At 40.6% G+C, this 20,902-nt stretch overlaps 1 protein-coding gene across 1 annotated transcript in view; it reads right to left on the bottom strand.

The window, feature by feature from the left end:
• Positions 1–20,902, bottom strand: part of LOC138246132 (myosin-3) — an 83,362-nt gene that overhangs the window by 49,267 nt on the left and 13,193 nt on the right. The window contains exons 8-18 of the mRNA XM_069200404.1: positions 19,602–19,665; positions 19,414–19,512; positions 16,848–16,951; positions 11,280–11,418; positions 8,907–9,025; positions 8,657–8,806; positions 3,816–3,986; positions 3,414–3,723; positions 3,104–3,171; positions 1,592–1,679; positions 1,377–1,494 (exon numbers count right to left, since the gene is read on the bottom strand). Coding sequence (XP_069056505.1) covers positions 1,377–1,494; positions 1,592–1,679; positions 3,104–3,171; positions 3,414–3,723; positions 3,816–3,986; positions 8,657–8,806; positions 8,907–9,025; positions 11,280–11,418; positions 16,848–16,951; positions 19,414–19,512; positions 19,602–19,665 — 1,430 coding nt within the window. The remainder of the gene's footprint in view (positions 1–1,376; positions 1,495–1,591; positions 1,680–3,103; positions 3,172–3,413; positions 3,724–3,815; positions 3,987–8,656; positions 8,807–8,906; positions 9,026–11,279; positions 11,419–16,847; positions 16,952–19,413; positions 19,513–19,601; positions 19,666–20,902) is intronic.

The following is a 20,902-nucleotide window of genomic DNA, read 5'->3' as shown; positions in this document are numbered from 1 at the left end:
AAAGAAGCATTAGCTAGCTGAATAAAAACAGCACTTTTGAACCAGCTTACATCCCTGTTAGAGATGGGCCATTCCTGATAATTGCCAGGCCAAATAAACTGGAAACTAAGATACAAGAGTGAATGGAAGCAACAAAAGCGTTCAAAAATGTAAGTAAAGATATTTTGACAATAAGGAAAGTGATGTGATCTTATGGATTAAAAGACATAGGCCCTCATTACAACCTTGGCGGACGGCGAAGGCTGCCCGCCAAGGTTGTACCGCCGAGCGGCCGCCAATGTGGCCGCACTCCCGTCGGCCCCATTTTGACATCCCAGCTGGGCCGGCGGGCGGTCGTCCGCAACATGAGACAGACAGTGAAAAGCAGTGTGGGGCTGTGCCTGGGGGCCCCTTCACTGCCCATGCCAAGTGCATGGGCAGTGCAGGGGCCCCCAGGTGCCCCGTGACTCCCGTTCCCGCCAGCCTTTCCATGGCGGTCTCTACCGCCATGGACAGGATGGCGGGAAGGGGACTTGTAATCCCCTGGGCAGCGCTGCAAGCAGCGCTGCCTTGGAGGATTAAAACCGCCGGGACAACCACGGCGGTAAACCGCTGGTCCCGGCGGTGCGACCGCTGCGCTTTCGCCGCGGTCGTAATCCGCAAGATTGTACCGCCAGCCTGTTATATTGTAAAACCTGCTATAAAGCAATAATGAATGGGAATAGGGAATGTACAATAAGAAAAGGGTAGAGAAATGTGTTTTTCCTCTGAGAAACATATTTACATGTGGAGAAAACAAGAAATAAAGTTTGCAAGTGCAAAGGTAATTTTGTATCATATTTCGGAATACAGAATTGGAAGCCTCTTACAATAGTGAATGTAGAAAAATGTTAACATGTGAATATGTTTGAAAATCTGCAACTGTTGAAAACCTCTAGGACCATTCTTAAAATTCTTTGTAAATTCTAAATAAGGTAGAAATTTGCTTGAAACATATCACTTACCTGTTGGGAGAATGTTTCTATCTTTTTGTTTTATTTATGTTTCTTAGTTCTCTAGGGTTTGAAGTTGCAAAGGATTTTGAGCCCATTGCATCAGAAACACCCACATAAGATATAATGTTGAAGTGGCTTGAGCAGAAATAACTCAAATCTACCTCTAGTCAAATTCATTTTCAGAGATAATTATGTTGTAAGTATGATACCAGAATAATATGAGTAAAGGCAACAACTCCACAAGTTCAGACAAATAACACGTAAAAAGAAATTGAAAGTAATTTCAGTGGCTATCACTTTATAAAACATATTCATATTATTACCTGCATAAATTCTATTTGCTATTGAAGTTAAGCAAACCACAAAACGCTTAAAAATAAACAATTTGATTATGTCACCTACCGTTGTTTGAAATCCCCATAAGCGATTCTGTTTGGAAAGCCCTTTCTGCAAATTCTAATACCTTCCAGTACACCATTGCATCGCAACTGATGTAAAACCAGATGGTGGTCCATGGCACCTTGAGACAATAGAGGTCATAAGTGTATGTGGTAATGCACATTCAAAGTGTTTAAGCTTTATATATGCTTCATATGTTCACAAATGTTGTAGGTTACCTGGGGTTTTAGTTTCATTGGGGATGATGCAACGGACAAAGTGTGGGTGGGTGCTTCTGAGATTTGTCATCAGTTTGTTCAGGTTTTCCTGGAATTTGGGCACAATATTTATTTGGAATTAAGCAATGTGGGGCATTCTTTGAATTTTACCTCTTTGCTGATGTATTAACTTGTGCAGGAGATGGCATGCATAATAATGATAAATTACAATAAAAGTACTAATTAGGATATTTTAAAAAATGTATCATGCACAGTAATAAATCAGGTTAAAGTAACTTCATTTTAATGCATTTTGATACCATTAGCACTGATCTACATCTGTGTTTTAGTTAAACTGTTTGCAGAATGCAGTGGGTAGAAACAGCAAACTTGCTAGTCACAAAAGCTTAGCTGAGTAATTAATTATATCAAGATAAACCTTAAATTGTCAAACATGTCGGTCAGTGGAGGAGTTACGATTCTTGCTTCACGTCAAGGTTAGTTGGCATGAACTGAATTTCTAAACTACTCTTAACAATATTTCCCATCTGAACTGTATTAACAGATAATCTGATTGCCCCTTGGCACTTGAAAACTCCAGTTTCAATCTGCTAAACCTTTTTTTTCTTAAAAGAGCTTTCCATCTTTACAAAGTACTTTTCCCGCAGCAACAGGTGACATTAGCTGGCCTCTGGGTGAATGAGACATTACAGACTCTAAAGCCAGAAAGTACAATGATGTCTCTCACCTCTGATCCTTCAGAGATAATGTAATTAGAACGGCCCTGTATTACATTTTGGATCAGTGCACAGGTAACTGATATTAAACACTGCACACTCTTCTTGAACATACGAATCTCTGCCTAGTTTGTTGATCTCATTATTTCCTGGTGTAATATATGGCATGTGGTAAAATGTTATGATATTTGAAATCACTTAATTGATATAGTAGAATCTATTTTGCTTTAGGAATTGGTTTCGGAGAGGTTTGGTATTTTGTTTTTAATTATTTGATGTTCTTTTTGGAGGTCCCATATCACATTGTGCTCCCATATCTCAGCATGCTGCATTTCCCTTTTGTGTCTTTTTTGTTTTTTAAAACTTTCAGTTCTATGCTGCAAGCACAAATTCCACACTATCTTCTTTTCTTTACATATTTTCATGTTTCTCATTAAATTATGACATGGTATTTTGCAAAAGGTTTAAGTCTTTTTGATAGGTAAATAATTTTATAGTGGATAGGATATTTATTGTACAAAATTAGTGCTACTCCCCGACTTAATTTCAAATTTTCCCCGTGGGACATTTTCTATTCCATACTTTTTAGTGAGTCTTCAAGACTTACTAACTGTCTCTTGCTTCAGGCTGCAGTGTCCATAAACTAGAGTCATTTTCCAGGAATGGTTAACAAATCCATTTTGCACATAGTTAGAGTTAGAATGGGTTATTCGTGAGAATATAAGATGAAGTCACAAACAGAACAGAGGTAAGACTCATTCAAAGTAAAGCTCATATTCAATAAAAAAAGACAAACCCTGAAGAGTGCAGAGACGGTTTGAAAAGAAGAGCCCTTCTTTTTAGCTCCCTTTTTGACACCTTCTCCTGTGAAATGTAAATATTATAGATCAGTATTGAAAAACAATACACATTGTTGGTATATCATTGATACCTTTGCAAATGTGTTAATTTGAAGAATCTTACAACTGTGCAATTGTAAATGAAAACCTAATGAGGGAACAGCTTAAAGTTACTATACCAAAGATTAATATCAATTGCTAAAAAGGAAAAACAAAATATAAATTAAGACTCTTCACAAATTATAGTTAAAAAAAAATGCTGTTTACCACTATCTGGTCCAGCAAACGCTGCATAAAGATTGGCCAAAATCTTCATGGATGACTTTTGATACAATCCAACTACTGTTTCATTCAGTGGATCCTTATTCTTCTCCAGCCATCCCTTGACATTGTAATCTACTGTGCCAGCATAATGGATCAACGAAAAATGAGCTTCGGCCTTTCCTTTGGCCTGCTTGGGCTTCTGGAAATTGTTAGACTTGCCCAGGTGCTGATCATAAAGCTTGTTTTTGAAAGAAACATCTGAGGCCTTGGGGAACATGCACTCCTCCTCCAAGATTGAGAAGATACCCATTGGCTTGAACAAAAAAAGCATTAATTAGTCAAAAGGTATTGTTGCTTAGCAGTGTAATAGATATTTCCATATTAGCATTACTAGATAAAGCCTACCTTTTCAATGAGCTCAATACAAGCAGCCAGGTCCATCCCAAAGTCAATAAACTCCCACTCGATCCCTTCCTTCTTGTACTCTTCTTGTTCCAGGACAAACATATGGTGGTTGAAAAACTGTTGCAGTTTTTCATTGGTAAAGTTGATGCACAGCTGTTCCAAACTGTTGAACTACCACCAAATGCAAAATAAACATTAGTCAACTCAATGTAGAATTAAGTTAGTATAGCACAACTTTAGCCGCCATAGATTCTGACCTGTTGCAAGTGATACAAAACTATATGATTAGAAGAAAGAAATTGCAACATAATGTCGTAGTGCTAAAAAATACTGATTTATTATTTTCCTTCAAATGTGCACTTTCTGTACTGAAAATAATACATACAATTTCAAGGTAAATTATATGTTTTAAACACATTTTGCACAGTAAGATAACTAAGGGAAGATTTTTATCTTTCCAAGTCAAGTTCACATAATAGAAGCATACCTCTCTTAGTCTTGATGGAGCGTATTTTACATATTTTAAATAATTTGAATTGTGCTGCTGTGGCTATATTAGTAATGATGGCCTCCATCTTTTTGATGTTAAAAAGACCACCAAAGTTCCTAGTTGATAAGCTTAGTTTCAGTGAAACAGGGATGGAGTTGTCCAGAGAAAAAAGTGAATAAGAAGAGGCGATGAGTACCACTCCAGTTTTTGCAGAATTAAGGTTCAACAATTGTGGTGCCATGCAGTGACTAATATCTGAGAGAAAATCAGTGATGTCAAGTGTGAAATTTGGAAATGAGAAGAAAATCTGGTTATGACAAGAATTAAGATGATAATGAGAAATCAAGGAATGAATTATATCTCAAATGAAGGTGGTTATAAAGAAAACAGAAGAGGCTCAAAGACTCACTCTTGTGAGACATCCCCTAGAGGAGGAGTGGACACAGGTATCCTTGAGTCCCATGTGAATTCAAAGGAGTGGTTGGAAATAAAGGAGGCATTTGAAGGAATGCTGCTCTCTATGATGAAAGACAAATAACCTGAACTTCATCCCTGAGATGTCAGCACTTGTTTCGCTAATATATGGGATAGTGAATACCTTCTACTGTGAGTACAAATACTGCATTTAGTATAATGCACTTCAAATTGTGCAAACAGTGTGTTCCCACCCACTTGTAATGTGAGTGCTGGACTGGTAATGCAAGAAGAGTGAAGGGAGGACATACGTGTATGAAAGTATCAAAGTGAGCAATACTAGGATTGAGGCAAGACAGTTGTGGAGAGTCTCAGAGTGAATGGATGAGGGGATGACATGAAGGACTGAAATTAAGAGGATTTGGCATTGGCGCTAGCGGTGGACAGTATATGAAGCACTATTTTGTGTCCCTGTAGGTTTGCTGCACAATTTATGTAGCAAGACAATCCTCTTGATTGTTGAAGCTCAAATGTCAGGTGATGGCTATGTCTGATGTCTGTGGGACTGCTGAAGAGGGGGTGATGATAGTCAGTGGGTTAGTGAATACTGAAATTCGGAAGTACAGCTAAACATTTAGTTAAAAAGATTAAATTATGTGTCGTCCAAGAGTGAGATACGGTCATTTTGAGCTTGGTGAAGGAGCTCTGGGAGAATGTTAGAGAGTGTTTTCTCCTAGAGATTGGTATGTTTGCAGGGGGAGAATGTACAGGTGGAATAATATCTTTCATGTGTATCATGTCATGGTGTGTAGGGAAGATGGTAGGTTTAGAGTGGGTTAATATGTTAGATTATGAGTAGGAGTTCCAGGGGTGATATGTTGATGGGTATATGCGAGGTGTGTGTTGATTAAGAAAAGGTCAGAGAGTAGTTGAGAAAAGTTGCTGTACTGTAGATTGTTATATAAAGGTGTGTATTTAGAGGTTCATGAGCATTGAGAGGAAAGGAATTAAATCATAGAGAGGAAAAGAGAGGAAACTGAGAAAACTTTGTTAGCTGAGTGCATATACTGATGGTGAGAAAATGCAGACAAAAAAACAGAGATAGGAGTGTGCCTGAGGAAGAAAGGATTTGAAGCTAAATCATGCAAAATAGAGTTTGAAGCTTAGGGAGATTTAAGAGAAGACATTTAGCAGTAGGTTAAATATATTGGAAAGCAGAGTGAGGTAGGCTAAATGTAAAGTTTGGGACTGTAGCTCATGTGTCATTCACAAGGAAAACAATGAATGGGTGAACTCCATGAAGATTAGAGTTGAAACTGATGGGAGTGGGAGATGAATCAATGTATTTAGAGAAGCAAGCTTGCAGGATATTGCATCAAGATTATGAAAAGAAAACGAAGGAGGGATTTAGGAATTAGGAGTAGAAAGAGTAAAGAGAGCGAACAGTGAACTGGAAAGGCACAGGATACAAAATGTGTATAGATAAAGACAAATAGGTACTCAGATAGTGAAAGATTTGACACAAGTTAGAAAGATGAACAATATGTGAGAATCATCAATGTAGATTAAGAACCAAAATGAGGTGAAGATATTGGAAGAGCAATTGAAGGTGGTTATATAACAAACCTTGATATTTTTCTTAGGACACCAAAAAGAAGGAAGAGTTAGAGCATATCACCAAAAGGAGTGCTAACAAAGGCAATAGAATGGCCAATAGAGGACTGAGCCTAAAATTCTAAAATAACAAACATCTGGATTATCAACTCTGTCAACAAGAGACAAAGGGTTACTTAAAATCACAATGGAAAAGAGTCTATAGTGACAGAGGAGAGCAGTTTCAGTGAAATGTTTGGAGTGGAAAGTGGATTGCCCACGGCAAATCAAGCTTTGAAAATCAAGACATGAGAAAAAGCAAAAAAGAAGTTAAGAAATTAAAAGAATGGAAACACGATCAATATTAGCTACATAGAGTGAGAATGAAGAGTTGGTTTCCTCAGAAAATAAGTATTGATGCAAGTTTAAAGAACTGAGGAAATATACAAATAGTATTTAGAAAAACATTCAAATGAAAAACAGCATTACTGACAGCAAGAATTAAAGATGTTAGAAGAGTGTCAAGAGTTGATGAAATAGGGTTAACAAGAACAAAAGAGGGGTGCAATTGGATACAATAGGGCAGAAGCAGAGAAAGGGATGAGGGCCAGAGATGAGCGATTTTAGTTGTGATATAACTGTCAAGGTCAGAGGTCTGTGAAAGTAACTCAAGAACAGGAAGAGGAATCAGACAGATAAGGGATGAGTAGCTGATTCAAAGTGATAAAGATATGACAACAAGAGGAAAGAAAAGAAATGAGAGATCTGAAGTAACGTGATTTAACAGATTGGTGGTCAGAAAAGTACTGAGAAATAAGGTCAAGAAAATCAATGGAAGGAGATATTTTAAATGTTTCTTTATATATCCAAGAAAGAAGCCTTCAGGAGAGCAGCATACGTATTAGACAAGTAAGAAGTCAATGTTCAGCTTGCTTTATGAGGGTTGCAAAGTAGATGTAAAGGGAAAGTTCAAGCATAAGAAATAGTCAGAGAGAGCAGAGTATAAGCACGCTGATGTCTAGATTAGAACTGTCAGTACGGAGAAGGGATGGCTAAAGGGAGAATTTGCAACATAGGAGTAAACAAAACTGTAAACTTCGTACTTGTATAGCGCACTACTCACCCGTTAGGGTCTCAAGGTGCTGTACGCCTACCACTGTGGAACCCCTCCTGGCTTTTCCCTGTGAGGCGCCCACTCCTGGGCACCCCCAGGGTGAAGCCAGGCATCCAAGCGCTGTGAGGGCGTTGTGGAGATTAAGCAAGCTATTGCCCAGAGTGGGACCCATTAATTAGATTAGGCACCGAGGTGAGAATTATCTGGTCCAAGGGAATTGAGCCCAAGACCCGCCAAGGCAGTAATTGAACCCTGGTCCGGGGCTAGATCTCAGCATCAGGGTCTGCCGCTCTAACCATTGTGCCACACTTCTCCACTACAACCAAATGACCCTCCCCCCCCAGGTAGTGTGACAAACTAAAGAGTGACATGAGCAATAAGGGAAGGGATATCAGGTGGTGGGAACTGTAGGTGATCCAAATGGAGAGGCGTGAAGGTCTGATGGAAAATGGTGTGATGGAAGGTCTTATGGAGAGGTGTGAAGGTCTGATGGAAAAGACTCTTCCCCTCGAGTGGGGTAGAGGGGAATAGCTCAGATGATTTGTTGAAATTACATTTTAATGTATCAATTGTTGAGGAAACAAACAAAATCAAGAGAGGAATATCAAAGAACAAGATCAAGAACAAAGACAGAACAATAGAATTAGCTATGTGAAAAGTGGATTCCAAGTTTTCATGAAGGTAAATGAATCAGATATTTAAGTGAAGATGTCAATTTAAAAGTAGACTGTTGCAAAATCTGAATTGCAACAATGTCACAGAATTTAAGTGAATCCAAACAAAGCAACTGTTTCACAGACTGACAGTGTAGAAAATATTTTAGACCTATGTCACCTACAACCCTGATAATGCCCAGGTAGCCTGGATCCACTTATATTGTAAGATTGAGGAGAAATCTATAAAAAAACAAAGCAATACAAAACCTTAGAGCTCTTTAGTTACTGAAAAGATCATTATGATGTAGTGGTCCAGTTAGGCCAGAGGAGAGTGCCTGGCCCAGGTTATTCTGGAGTAGTCCGTTTTAAAACCGTGACCCCTGCCATCCTAGCAAAACAAGATGATGCTCTTGCACGTTCAGAACACACATTAAGGACAAATATGTCAATTATAAGAATGCCAACAACTTGATGGCCATTTAGCTGAACGGTGATATTGTGCCAAAAAAAGTAGGCTACTTCATTTAATAGACCTGAGATAACTACAAGCAAATGTCGAGACAAAGTTACAAACCTCAAAAATTTCAAAGCCAGCAATGTCCAACACTCCGATGAAGTGTTGTCGTGCAAGTTTGGTGTCTAGTTGCTGATTGATACGGGTCACCATCCACGAGAACAGCTTTTCGTACACCGATTTGGAAAGGGCATTTACATTTTGTTGAACCTGAAATAGAAAAAGACCCAAAGACATGTCAGCCAGTTGCACAACAAGACATTAGTCTCCAGACATAATAACCTTTCAACATGGTCGTGCTTCCACTGACCTGTTCTGCCGTTTGGCCTTTAGTGACATACTCATTCCCAACCTTGACTCTCGGGAAGCACAGTCCCTTTAGTAATTCTGCTGAGTTTAAACCCATCAGGTATGCTGCCTTGTCAGCCTCTGCAAAGAGGGATGAGATATACAGCACTTCCTGTTAGAACACACTTCGTCTATCAAAACGCACCAGATACAAGTAAAGCCAGAGAAATAATCAATTATGTGGAATGCGCACACACGGTATTCACAAATTATTCCCAAAAGTATTCCACATATACATCAAAAGCACCTCAGACTAGCTTGGTCAAATCATGACCAATAATAGCTGAATAGACTTGGTTTCCCCAGAAGGTGCCTTGCGCACGATACCATGTAAATGTGATAGGAAGCTTAGAACTCATGAAGAAATACACAACGCAGTCACACAGCATGCAGCTGCATTTAAAGACATGCAACGTTTTAACAAGCGATTACTTCAGATCACGCTTACGGTAAGTGCTGTAAGTCTCATGTTTAGCGGACCTGGTCTGATTATGACCGACAAAGTAGATAAGTTTGCTGATGTGTGTTTAAAATAATTAATCAAAATAATGATTGATTTAAAAATAACTGTATGTTCTGATTGCATGATTTTATTCAATGACTTAAAGGTCATCTCCGTGAGTACCATTGATTTGTAGTTCTAGTTAAGAATTCCAACTTGAGTAACATAGAAATGTTAACTAAACAAATTGCAACTAACACCCATTCATCATTTTCGATTTCTTATTTGCAATTTCTTAGGTGGACTGTACTACAATGGATTCAATAAAAGTGGTCGCAATTTGCTCCTTCTACAGAATGCATTAGTATTTTGCAAGCCCATGTATGTACTAATCAGACCCACCTCCTCAATATTCATGCAGTCGGTCGCATATTACGATCCACTATGACTTACCACAATCACAGAGATGGTGGTCTGCTGAAATCAGCAGACCACCATGTCTGTGGCTGCCTTTAAATAAAGCCATCTTTTATGTATAGTGCAGCCCGTTTTCCTTAACGAATAAAGAGATGTCTTAAAAAAAATTAAAAGTTACACAAATCATTTTTATGAGTAGGCAGTGGTCCTATGGTCCTACTCCTAAAAAAAACGTTTTTGTCAACATTCACAAAGGGGAAGGGGAAGGGGCAATGGGACTCCTCATTTGGGAATGGCACACCACCTCCTTTGAGTTAGTGGTAAAGTATTAACGTTACCAAGTTACAGAATCAGACAGTTTTCAAACACTAAAACCTTTCGTACCTGAGTGCTTCCTAAAACAATATGGTCTGAATATTTAATAGAAGTGTAAAATTTCTCAAAACCCATTGTTCCTGGTTTTTGTGATTGCTTGCGATTCTTGACTCATGGCTCTGAAACATGGGAGACTAAATGCTCATATGTTTGAATACCAGGACCCATGGCACATCTGTGTGAACATCAGACTAGACACTCATGATTTTCACAGCATAGAAAATCGAAGCTTTATGGGTTTCTGATCACTGGAAACTCAATGTTAATAGGTTTAAGACCGCTGGAGGACCATGGCTCATGGCTTTGAGAATACAAAAGACCAATGTCTCATCATTATGAAATTGTGCTTTATGGCATCTGGAGAGTTCTGTCAGCTCTTGCATACTGGAGACAAGTCTGTGATAGGATGCAAAACACTGAAAACTAAGGATGCAGGAGTTTGTTATTGGTGTTCACACTTCTGGTTTGTAAACCCATGAAGAGATGGGCTTTTTGGAATCGAGATTTCTGTGAGCTAATGGTCCATGTGATCAAGACTTTTAGAGAACCATGGCTAATGTGTTCTGAACCCCCTGAGGCCCATTATCCATGGTTAAGGAACTCTGGCAACTCATTGCAGAAATGTTTGAGAAAGCTGGAGACTCGGGGCTCCTTTGTAAAGACCCCATGGAATTTACAATGGATCACGGAACTGGGTGTGCATGAAACAAGGTGATGAGAGAACTTTTCAACCACTATTAATAGAATCAGGTATGCACTTGGCTCATGGGTCTGAGGTCGATGAAAGCTCTGGATTCATGACTTTAGCGACACCACAGACTTATTGCTCATGGATTCGAGAAGACTTGAGATAAGGCTCATGGGTCAAGAACACTGAGATTCATGGGTTATTAAAGGATTATTGGATTGCCTCTCATGCGACTGATAAGGCAAGTGACTCATGAATTGAAGATTTAGAGTCTAGAATCGTGAATATAGGAATAGTGGACAGGCACTGCTACTGAAATTAGGAATGTTGAAAGTCAAGGCTCTTCACATAAAATACCGCTGCCACTAAGTAAACTGAACCTTGCACTCAGCACAAAGCAAGATCCTGCTTACCTTCTGTACCATCAGGCTCTGCTTGCTCTTCACGGGCCTTCTGTCTGAATTTCATGTTGCCATAGTGCATCACAGCTCCTGTTAGCTTGTAAATGCCCATCTTCTCTTCTGAAGTGAAGCCAAGGATGTCAATAGCACTCTAGGTCCAAGAAAAAAAATCACATAAGTATCATAGCATTATTGTGTGGAATTGCGGTATATATTACAAAGAAATTCCAAGCCATACACATTAAGTCAGAGAGCCATGTAGTACTATACAAAATTTAGTATGTACACAAATATTGTATATCAGCCAAGTGTAGCTTGAGTGCTGTACAAGGACAATGAATATAACAATTAAACTCACTGTTCTGCATGTTGAAGCAGGGATAGTAAAATTACAATTATACAGTGCCGTATACATCTCACTACACACAGACGTAACTAATTTAAGAAAATTAACCAAGTCTCCTAATGGGAGCTCATCCAAGCTCAAGTGTGGCCATGATGTGGATGTTAGTCACAACAGAAAACAATTCAAAAATCAGTTTAGAGTCTTGCCATTTGCAAGGACATGGCCTCCAGCCTTCTTGCTGGAGGAGCTTTATTCAAGAAGCCTTAAGCAAGTCTTGGTAAGGTACCCTTAACTTACCATGGATTCTCCAAGCTCAGTGCAGAACCATGCAGCTCAGATACTCTGATGGGTATGAATGGTGAAAGGTTATGTTTGCCCAGTAGGGACGTCCTCTAAGTCACCTGCATATTTAGGAAATGTAGAAGAGCCTGTGACCAGGAGGATTGATTCAAATTCAAATCCTCATGCCTTGTAAGCCTTACATGTTATGCACTTGAGCTAAGCTAATCCTAATGAATACACATGGCTCTTATCTTTAAGTTGCTCATATATTAAAAACGTTGCTTTTTAGCCAATTTTTGTACACATACCACATGCATTTTCTCTGAGGAAAACCTTGTTCCTTGAGCCAAGCTGCTAAGAATTACTTACTGAAACCAGGTTGACAAGAGGGTTTGATGATTTGACCTTAAGGAATATCACCAACAGTATATATCAAGATTGTGACCGCATAGGTAAGTGTTCCTATTTAGTTCAGCTTGGAATGGGAAACATAAAATATTTTGACCCTACCTTTTGTCCCCCACTGCTGGACCTGGACCTTTTTACAGGGGCATTCCCAAACTTTTTGCCTTCCTGCTCCTATTTTTTCTAACCTCTTGTTGTTGACTGTAGGACTCTGAGCACGTTATCACTGCTGATCAGTGCTAAAGTGCATGTGCTCTTCCTTCTAAATTTGGTATGACTGGCTTACACCTAATTGGCACATTTAATTTACCTGTAAGTCCCTTTTACAGTGGTATCCCTATACCCAGAGCCTGTAAATGAAATGCCACTAATGGCTTGCGCCACCCACAGAAGTAGCCTTTCATATCTGAATCAGGCCTGCTACAGCAGGGTCTGCATGCACAGTTTACTGCCCCAGGGGCCTGGCATCTAAATTAACTTGCCAGGCCTGGAACTCCCCTTTTACTACATTCAAGTCACCCCTAAGGTAGGCCCTGGATAGCCCTATGGGCAGGGTGTTGTGTGGGTAAAAGGCAGAGCATGTGCTTGGTTGTGTGGCCTGCCCTGGTAGTGACAAACAACCTATTTGGCTCCTCACTACTGTGAGTGCTGCCTTTCTCATAGGGATGCATTGGAAATGCCCTAACATATGTCTAAGTAGTATTGTCTAATCTATGAGTGGTAGCACAGGCATGTTTGGTATGGCTGTAATGGTAGTGAGAAATGCTGCTTACTGGTGTAGGTGGATTTTTTATTACCATTATAGAAATGCCAATTTTAGAAAGTGGGCATTTCTCTATGCTTATGACTCTGGTGTTTTGCAGCTTATCTCCAACCCACGTCTGGGGCATAGTAACAGCTGGGCTTTGTGCATACTTTTCAGGCAGCCTGTACACAGGGAGGGTTGAGGTGTCACAAGAGTGCATCTGCATATTGAATGGTCTTCCTGGGCTGGGAGAGGGAGAGATGGGGCACACCTGCATTTGTAAAGGCTGTGCCCCGGCCTCACACAAAGGGCTTGTTTACCCCCCACTGATGTCTTAAGCCAGTGTTGGAGGAGAAAGGGGATACTTCTGGAACCAGTTAGTACTGGTTGGAGCCCCTTCTCCCCCTTTTGTGGAGGCTGCGCAAAATAAGTATGAGTAAGGTGGTCTTCCCCCACATTTTTAGACACTAATGGACTACTGAATTAGGCACTGGATGCTGCTGGAAGGACTCGTCCAGGAACCGCCTTGGGACTGCTGCTGTTGTGCTGACCTGTGACCTGCTAAGTCACTGAATGGGACTGCCTTCCTAAATCTTGTGCTGGCCTTTTTGCTGGGGTCCTGCAGATATGTGCCCCATTTGTTGTCTCCCGGGGAGGGAGGGGTGCCCTCTGGTCCCATGCATTGTTCCCTTTTTCCAAAGCACAGGAAGAGCGATTCACGCTTTTCCTTTTCTCAGCGGAGGGAACTGCTGGAGGTATTCCTGAGGAGCGCTTTACCTTTCCTGTGGAGCGCTTTATGTGGATCTGCCCTAGGCACAGGAAAAGCACCCTCTGTGTCCTCGTGGTCCTGCTCCCCCGAGAAGCTGTGGAGCTAGCACAGTTGAGCGTGCTCCATGTGGTGCCCCCGGGGCACAAGCAGGAACTGCTTTTTGGGAGTAATCACCGCTGCAACCCCGGCGAGGAGATTGGAGGAGCCGGTCCAGCAGGGGAAGACCCAAGAAGCAAGCTGTCCAACCAGCAGGCCCAGGAGGGCTCTAGGTACGCTCCCTGAGGGCTTGTAGAGGACCCAAACCCAAAAAGGGCAGCCGTGCTGCGTGCTCACTGTTGGCAGCCCCCACCCACTGTCTGCGAAGGAGAAGAAGCTGAGGCAGGCTTCCACCGAGAGGTGAGCTGCCTTTCTTGCCTTCCCGCCCCCGACCACAGCGGGAGTACAGGTGGCCGGGAGAAGGCGGGAGACATGATCATTGAGGGTGAGACCCTCTTGGCCTTCTCCTCTCTTGGGATATATACAGCAGGCTGGGGAGGCGATCCTCGATGGAAGTACTCGGTCCTGCCAAGATTACTCAGGTGACTGTCCTTAGCCGGTTAGGAGCACAGGAGCTCCTGTACTAGGCTGGGGGTGTTTTATCCACCACCACCCCTCATAAGGAGAGGACACCGGAGGCTTGGTACCTCGCTTGGTGGGACTGTGCCTCCCGGATACCTGGTGACATATGGGCCAGGTGCTGTCACCTATGTCTGGCTAATACAGCATTTTCACTACATTTCTTTATTATTCTCAGTGTGCCCCCACGTAGGAACAGAGGTTGTGCTTACCTTATTGGAAGGGGCGTATATCCTCTCAGGAACCAAGATATGTGCAGAAGGGAATGTGCATTCATGATGATGTCTAGACATTCATGATAGTATGTTTATTATGACAGGTGATTTTAGTAATAACCACAACCTGACTACTGCTTGTGTTGCAGAATAACTAGTAACCCATATGTTTCCTGATTACTGCTGACTTTTGCAGAGTAGTAGTAACCTGTGGGATGTTCCGACAACTGCTTGTGTAGCAGGGTATTACTGATGCATGTCATTTTTGGTCTAATTATGTTTTATTAATACAATTTATTTTTATATAACTGGGTGTTGTGTTTCCTTTGAGGTGTGTTCAGTGTGTCTGTCACGTGTGTTGTGCTAGTTGTGCAAACACTTTACACATTGCCTCTGGGATAAGCCTGACTGCTTGAGCCACGCTATAAGGAGGTGAGGAGGGGTTATTTTGGGTGTGTAACTCCCTTACCCTGACTAGAGTGGGTGGGCTCTGCCTGACTTAGGTGCATACCCAGGCCAACCAGAAACCCCATTTCTAAAACCCATGATCAATCTTCAAAAAATTTGGTGAAAGAATTCCATGGGGGCAGAATACGTTATTTTACATTTCATGAAGATTCATCAAAAGCAGCCAAAGTTAACAGTGATAAAAATGGATGCAGCAAGTCTGCCTCAACTAGAGAATACTTATCTTCAATTGTGTAATAAACAGAACCCTCATCCTCTTTCAAGACTTTTTAAATTGTGTAATAAACAGAACCCTCAACCTCTTTGAAGACTTTTGCTGCCTAGGGAAAATTGCATTTTGCTGCAGCTCTCTGAAAATGTGCCCAAATGTCGTGCTTCTAAGATGAATCTGGCATCTTCTTGCTGGTGGTGCCAAAGATGGCTGCCTGCCTTACCTTAATTTAACACACACCAAGATGTAACAGCAAGATTTGACAGAACATCTGTTCAGTAATCGAACATGCAAGAAGGGGAGGTCGCTATCAAATCTGTCATTGGAAATGGTCGGTTTGCATTTTTAAAGTCATGCAGAGTGGCACAGCATGGGTGGGGCCAGCTTTTAGCTGGAAATGTGTGAAGTATGATCTAAGCATTGCTTGCTTTACGATGTTTGAGGTCCACTATGTATGTATAATGTCCATAATAGGAATTTCAAAACAATATAGTACATTAGGTATATTGGCCTTTCAAAACACACTGTAGCCATCATTACTATGGCTTGATAATTTCTGATATGTTCTGGAACACCTGCTTCTGCACATAGGAGAATTATGAGTTGTGCATGTTTTTTGTACCTGGTACACCATCCATGAATTTCTGGCTGGTCAAACCTACCAGAATTTAAATGAAGAATGGTGCCCAAAGTCCCGCTACATGGAAATGTCAATGTGCTAAGCACTAAAGTCAGCATGTTATGACCACTTTTAGGGGCAAATTTGTGATATGTGCTACTTATCAGACCTGATAATTAAGGTATCTCTCCATTTTATTAGACTTTTCCCCCTGTAATGATGGCCTACACCTGCTTTCGCACACCAGCTCAGTAACAAAAAAACTTTAAAAAGAAAATACTGGTATTGTGACAGAGGACCAATGTTAAAAGAGTGTTCTAATTGCTAGAAAGGCTCATTAAATGAGCATTTTGGATACAAACGCAGATTATAATAATTACATCTTATAAAAGCATAGGAAGTACCTTCAAGCTATCCAAATATTTTTGTGGTACACTGTTTACAATTTACTGCGGCCACAATAATGTCAAAAAGTTTGTGCAGTAACATCGTTGCAATCCATTCTTGGATTTTTCACTTTTCCTGGGGTGAATTTACCACTCTAATCTGGGTAATTTGAAATAAACACTAAAGTATGGAATTTGTTTTGCCGCAACTAATGCAGTTTCCCCCTTCCTGCCCGTCTACTAGAAATTCCTTCATGCATTCGCGAAGGAATCTGTGTGTGGAAAAACCATCGAAAGCAAAGTTGCCACACAACTTGTAATCTGGATGGAGGAGCGAGCACTGTCATAAAAATCCAGAATTCGAAATAATGGCCCTGGTGTTTATGATGTGTCGATTGTTTTGAGTCAGAGTATAGTTGTTTTCTCTATCAATGTTACACAGCAGGCTGTCATATGCATGCAACAACTTTCTACTTTGAGTAGGCCGCGTGCACGTGCCGGGACACAGCTAGTACTTACATCTGTTGCCATTAACTCCTCGCTGTCGTCTATGCTGGCCACAGTGATCTCCCCGTGACTGACCATGGGATAGTCATAGGGGTTGGTTGTAATAAGAAGCATTTCTGAAAAAGAAGGGCAGCCATTATAGTAAAGTACAAAATGTATGCTGCTTACCTCACTGGTTCTGGTTATCGATGTATATGAAACTGTTACACCAATGTAGTAAGCAAGCACCACAAAGACATTATTTGGTGCACAGAAGTTCGAGATCATGATGGTGAGATTTTTCCCAGGCATAGTTTTCTAAGAGTTCATTAACAATACGAATTGCATGCCCACACTTCTCGAAATGGACATAAATCCTGACTCCACGTTTATTATTTACATCTCTCACTCTTGTTCAGTCTGCTGTCCTTTCCGTTCTCTCTTTGTATTTGATATTTTCGTGGGGTAATCTGTTCTATTCGTTTTTTACTCTTTCTTGTTTCTTTACCTTCTCCTCATTCTGTTGTGTTTAAGAGACCTGATAAAGTCTGTCCTTGCACACCTCCGCAATATATTGGACATTTTCAAGAGGAATTTCAAGTGAGTCATGTATATTCGTTAAAAATTCTCAAGTTCAAACAAACCCCACAACAAATAACACCTTCATGTTCTTTGGCTAATACTTAGTGAAGGTGATACACGCACTGTCGGTTTGCTAAAACAGCTGCTGCACCATTACTCCTGTCTCGTTTCCCAAGCCTCTTACACCCAAGGGCACCAGGGTTGATGAGGGCAGAGAAAAAAGCTATGCTGGTCTCACCCTCTGTAGGGCAGGACGACTGTCTCTGTGACCCAGCGACTCTGCGGCCGGCAGACCGCTGGATCGGGCAACCGCTGGAAGAACCAGCGGTGGCTCGGCTGAAGGTAACCCAGCAGAGTCACTGTGGGTTTGGTAGGGCAGGAGGACATGCCTTCCACTCCAAACCCCAGGGCCCGAGTCTTCACCTGCAGTTGTCTTCAGTTAGGAGTATGGCATTTAATGGAACTCCAGCCAAGATAAGTGCAATGGCTGGGCAAATTACAGGAATTGACTGATTTAGTATGTATGCACGTCATTAAAGAACTGTAACAAAACAACTGTTATTACGCAGTGTCTCTTTATAATCTAGAAGATAGTCTTGATTATTGTTTAGTCCTAAATTCTAAATGTAGTCAGCTGTAACTTTCCTAAAGGAGAAAAGCAATACCACTGGTAAATAGGTAGTCTCCAGCCCTTTTTAAATTACCACCAGCAACTAGGCACACTAAAGTTTACACTTAACATTTACAAATTATCCGTGTAATGCCTGAGGGATTAGTTTGGTTACCCATGTTGTTCAATTTTTAACTACAGCCACTTGGGGTCAGGTTTGGCGAGTCCTGGCCTGCATTGCAATCACAGCGCAAAAGTCTGCCAAATATACAGAAATGCCTATATTCCTAGACAATGGTCCTATGAAACGGTGGTCTGAATATCCATATCCTTGTGCCAGGCTTACTCCATTTAAAGTATATTCATTTTCTTGTTACCTCTGACATAAAGATTTACAGTATAACCTGGTAAGGAAAATTGTCAGCAAACTAAACAATCTCCTCGCTGGTCTCCCAAGCACATTTCCAAGTTTTCATGCTGGAATATAAACTGTGGTGGAAACCCCAGTGTGATTGCTCATTCAGCCTCAATTACAATTGTATCTTCTTGGAAACTTTATGAAATGCATGTTATCCACTAAAATTCCTAAGGAGCTACACTACATTCCATACTGTCATCTAGGACTGAGTATATTAACTCTACTGATCGGATCCTCAGATTATGCAAATAGGTTCTGTGCAACGCAGTCCACCTTATCGCATGCTGCCATACTTTGGACCACATGACTACTACAATTTAGGAACCCTGCACTATCTCCACCTGTAAACAAAATCTGTCTCCAATACTGTATCCTCACTTTCAGTGGAAATCATTGCACACTAGCCAATGCACCTTATCAAATACAGATCACACTTGAAGACACATGACTAGTTTTAGGATAACCCATACTTTAGCTGTAAGAACTGATCTTCTGAAGGCGGTGCTGCCTCTAATATTTTCAGACTGTGCGTGCAAAATCTAAAGCCCTCTTTCTGCCCTCACCAAAATGGCATCTAGTGTAATGACTTCTGCCTCCCATTAAGGCATCTACACGGAATTTGCATACACACAACCCATACATAGACATTATACCACTCAGTGCATACCACACACTCTCTATAAAACACAGACACACACTACATGCCTTAACACAACACACAGGAATTCAACATCACACATTACTCACATCACAGACACACAGTTAACACATTATTTCCATTGGTAGCAAATGTGTACTACAATGTTAATGCCAAGGCTGGTGGATTCACATGTGTTGTGTTTCACAGCATATAAATACCATTTCACAACAATGACGGTTTCCACATGTGTACATTTAGAAAACCTGAGACCTACATGTATTTCCAGACAGCTTGCACATAGGACAATATTGCACTGCAGGTCATAGACTCTAACGGCCCAATCACTTACCAATCAGCTCAGGCTTCTTATTTGATGTTATCTGATAAAAGATGTGGTAGCTTCTCTCACTTTGCAACTGGAAAGTGACTCTAGACTTTTCCAGCAAATCTACAGCAGAAATATAACATTGTCATTGCACGACAAATCAACTTTCTCATTAATCGGCTAAAATAAACAATATACAAAAAGCAACTTACAGGTTTCTATGTCTGCAGAAGCCAGCTTCCCCGTGGTCCCGAAATGAATTCGAATGAATTTACCCTGTTAGGTAGTGAAAAGGAATAAGTTACAAGTTTAACATTTTCCACATATTATATATAAAAGTTCACTACTTATGCAAAGTTTATTGTTTATTAATTATACTTTCACTTTAAAAATATGTTAATTTCACTTTTTAGGTTTCACTTTTAAAAGATGTTAATTTCATAACTTGATGCATACTGAAAATTACAAAATCTGCAGGATAATAATCACTGGGTTTAATCTTTCCCCAGAATATTTTACATATCCATAACTTGCTAACTATTATAGTTGTGCCTTGCCACTCTGGCTGCGTGATATATACCAATACATGTGTAGCTTTAAGCAGTTTGGAGATGTGAGAGAACCAGCTCCATTATGGAAAAATCATGTCTCTATAGAAAAACTGCCAAACATGCCATTTTACATGTATAGCAGTTTCTAGGAAGCCAAACTGAAATGTCATCTAATTGACTATTTCTCTTACACGTTCTACTTAAGTCCGCATCACAGAAGCAATCACTAGAAATCCTTCCAGCCCACTTTTGGTATTATTGTGGCCTATTTTATCAACTCGCATTTCATGTGGCTCACTAGTCCTACATTAAAAGGAGTAACAACACCCGGTTACAGGGATGCAGTGTTTGTCTTCTCTCTGTCACTGAAGTCTGTGAGGTATGTGGAATGAGAAGGCAGTTAAACAGGTTTGATTCCCTCACCAACGGTACAAATTGCACATCTCTCTTTACCTTCGTGTAAGGGGATGGAATGTACTACCAGCAGTAAAGGAATGATACAAACATGGCAATACCCAACACATAACGAGGGCCCACAACATGAACAATGTACATCATAACTATTCCAAAGCAACGATCAAGGTATAAATTGGCACCACAATTCTTTGTTCAAGCCCTGAAGGTAATGGACTTATTCAACACGTCAAGTCAATTACGAGGTATTCTTTCAAAAGAAACAATAATAAAATAGGGTAACCTACAGATGAAAAAGTATTTTATGAGTACATTTTGTAGAATAATTATAGCCTAATTCTGGTCCCACAATTATTATTTGTTTAATCATGAGATACTTTAAAGGTTTCTTGGAAAGAATTAAAAAAAGCCAACTGTCTTCGGCAAATCTCTATTAAAATAACTTTTTAAAAGGTATGTCATGGCACTAATACACATATAAAATCAAGTTGCTGCAAAGAGAAGCATGTGGCTTTTGGCTGAAAGTGGAGGGGGGTGCCATGCCCGCC

Source organism: Pleurodeles waltl, chromosome 7 (assembly GCF_031143425.1).
Source record: "Pleurodeles waltl isolate 20211129_DDA chromosome 7, aPleWal1.hap1.20221129, whole genome shotgun sequence".
Classification (NCBI taxonomy): Eukaryota; Metazoa; Chordata; class Amphibia; order Caudata; family Salamandridae; genus Pleurodeles; species Pleurodeles waltl.
The sequence above is the reverse complement of the archived record's forward strand: the minus strand, read 5'-3'. Positions and strand labels throughout refer to the sequence as shown.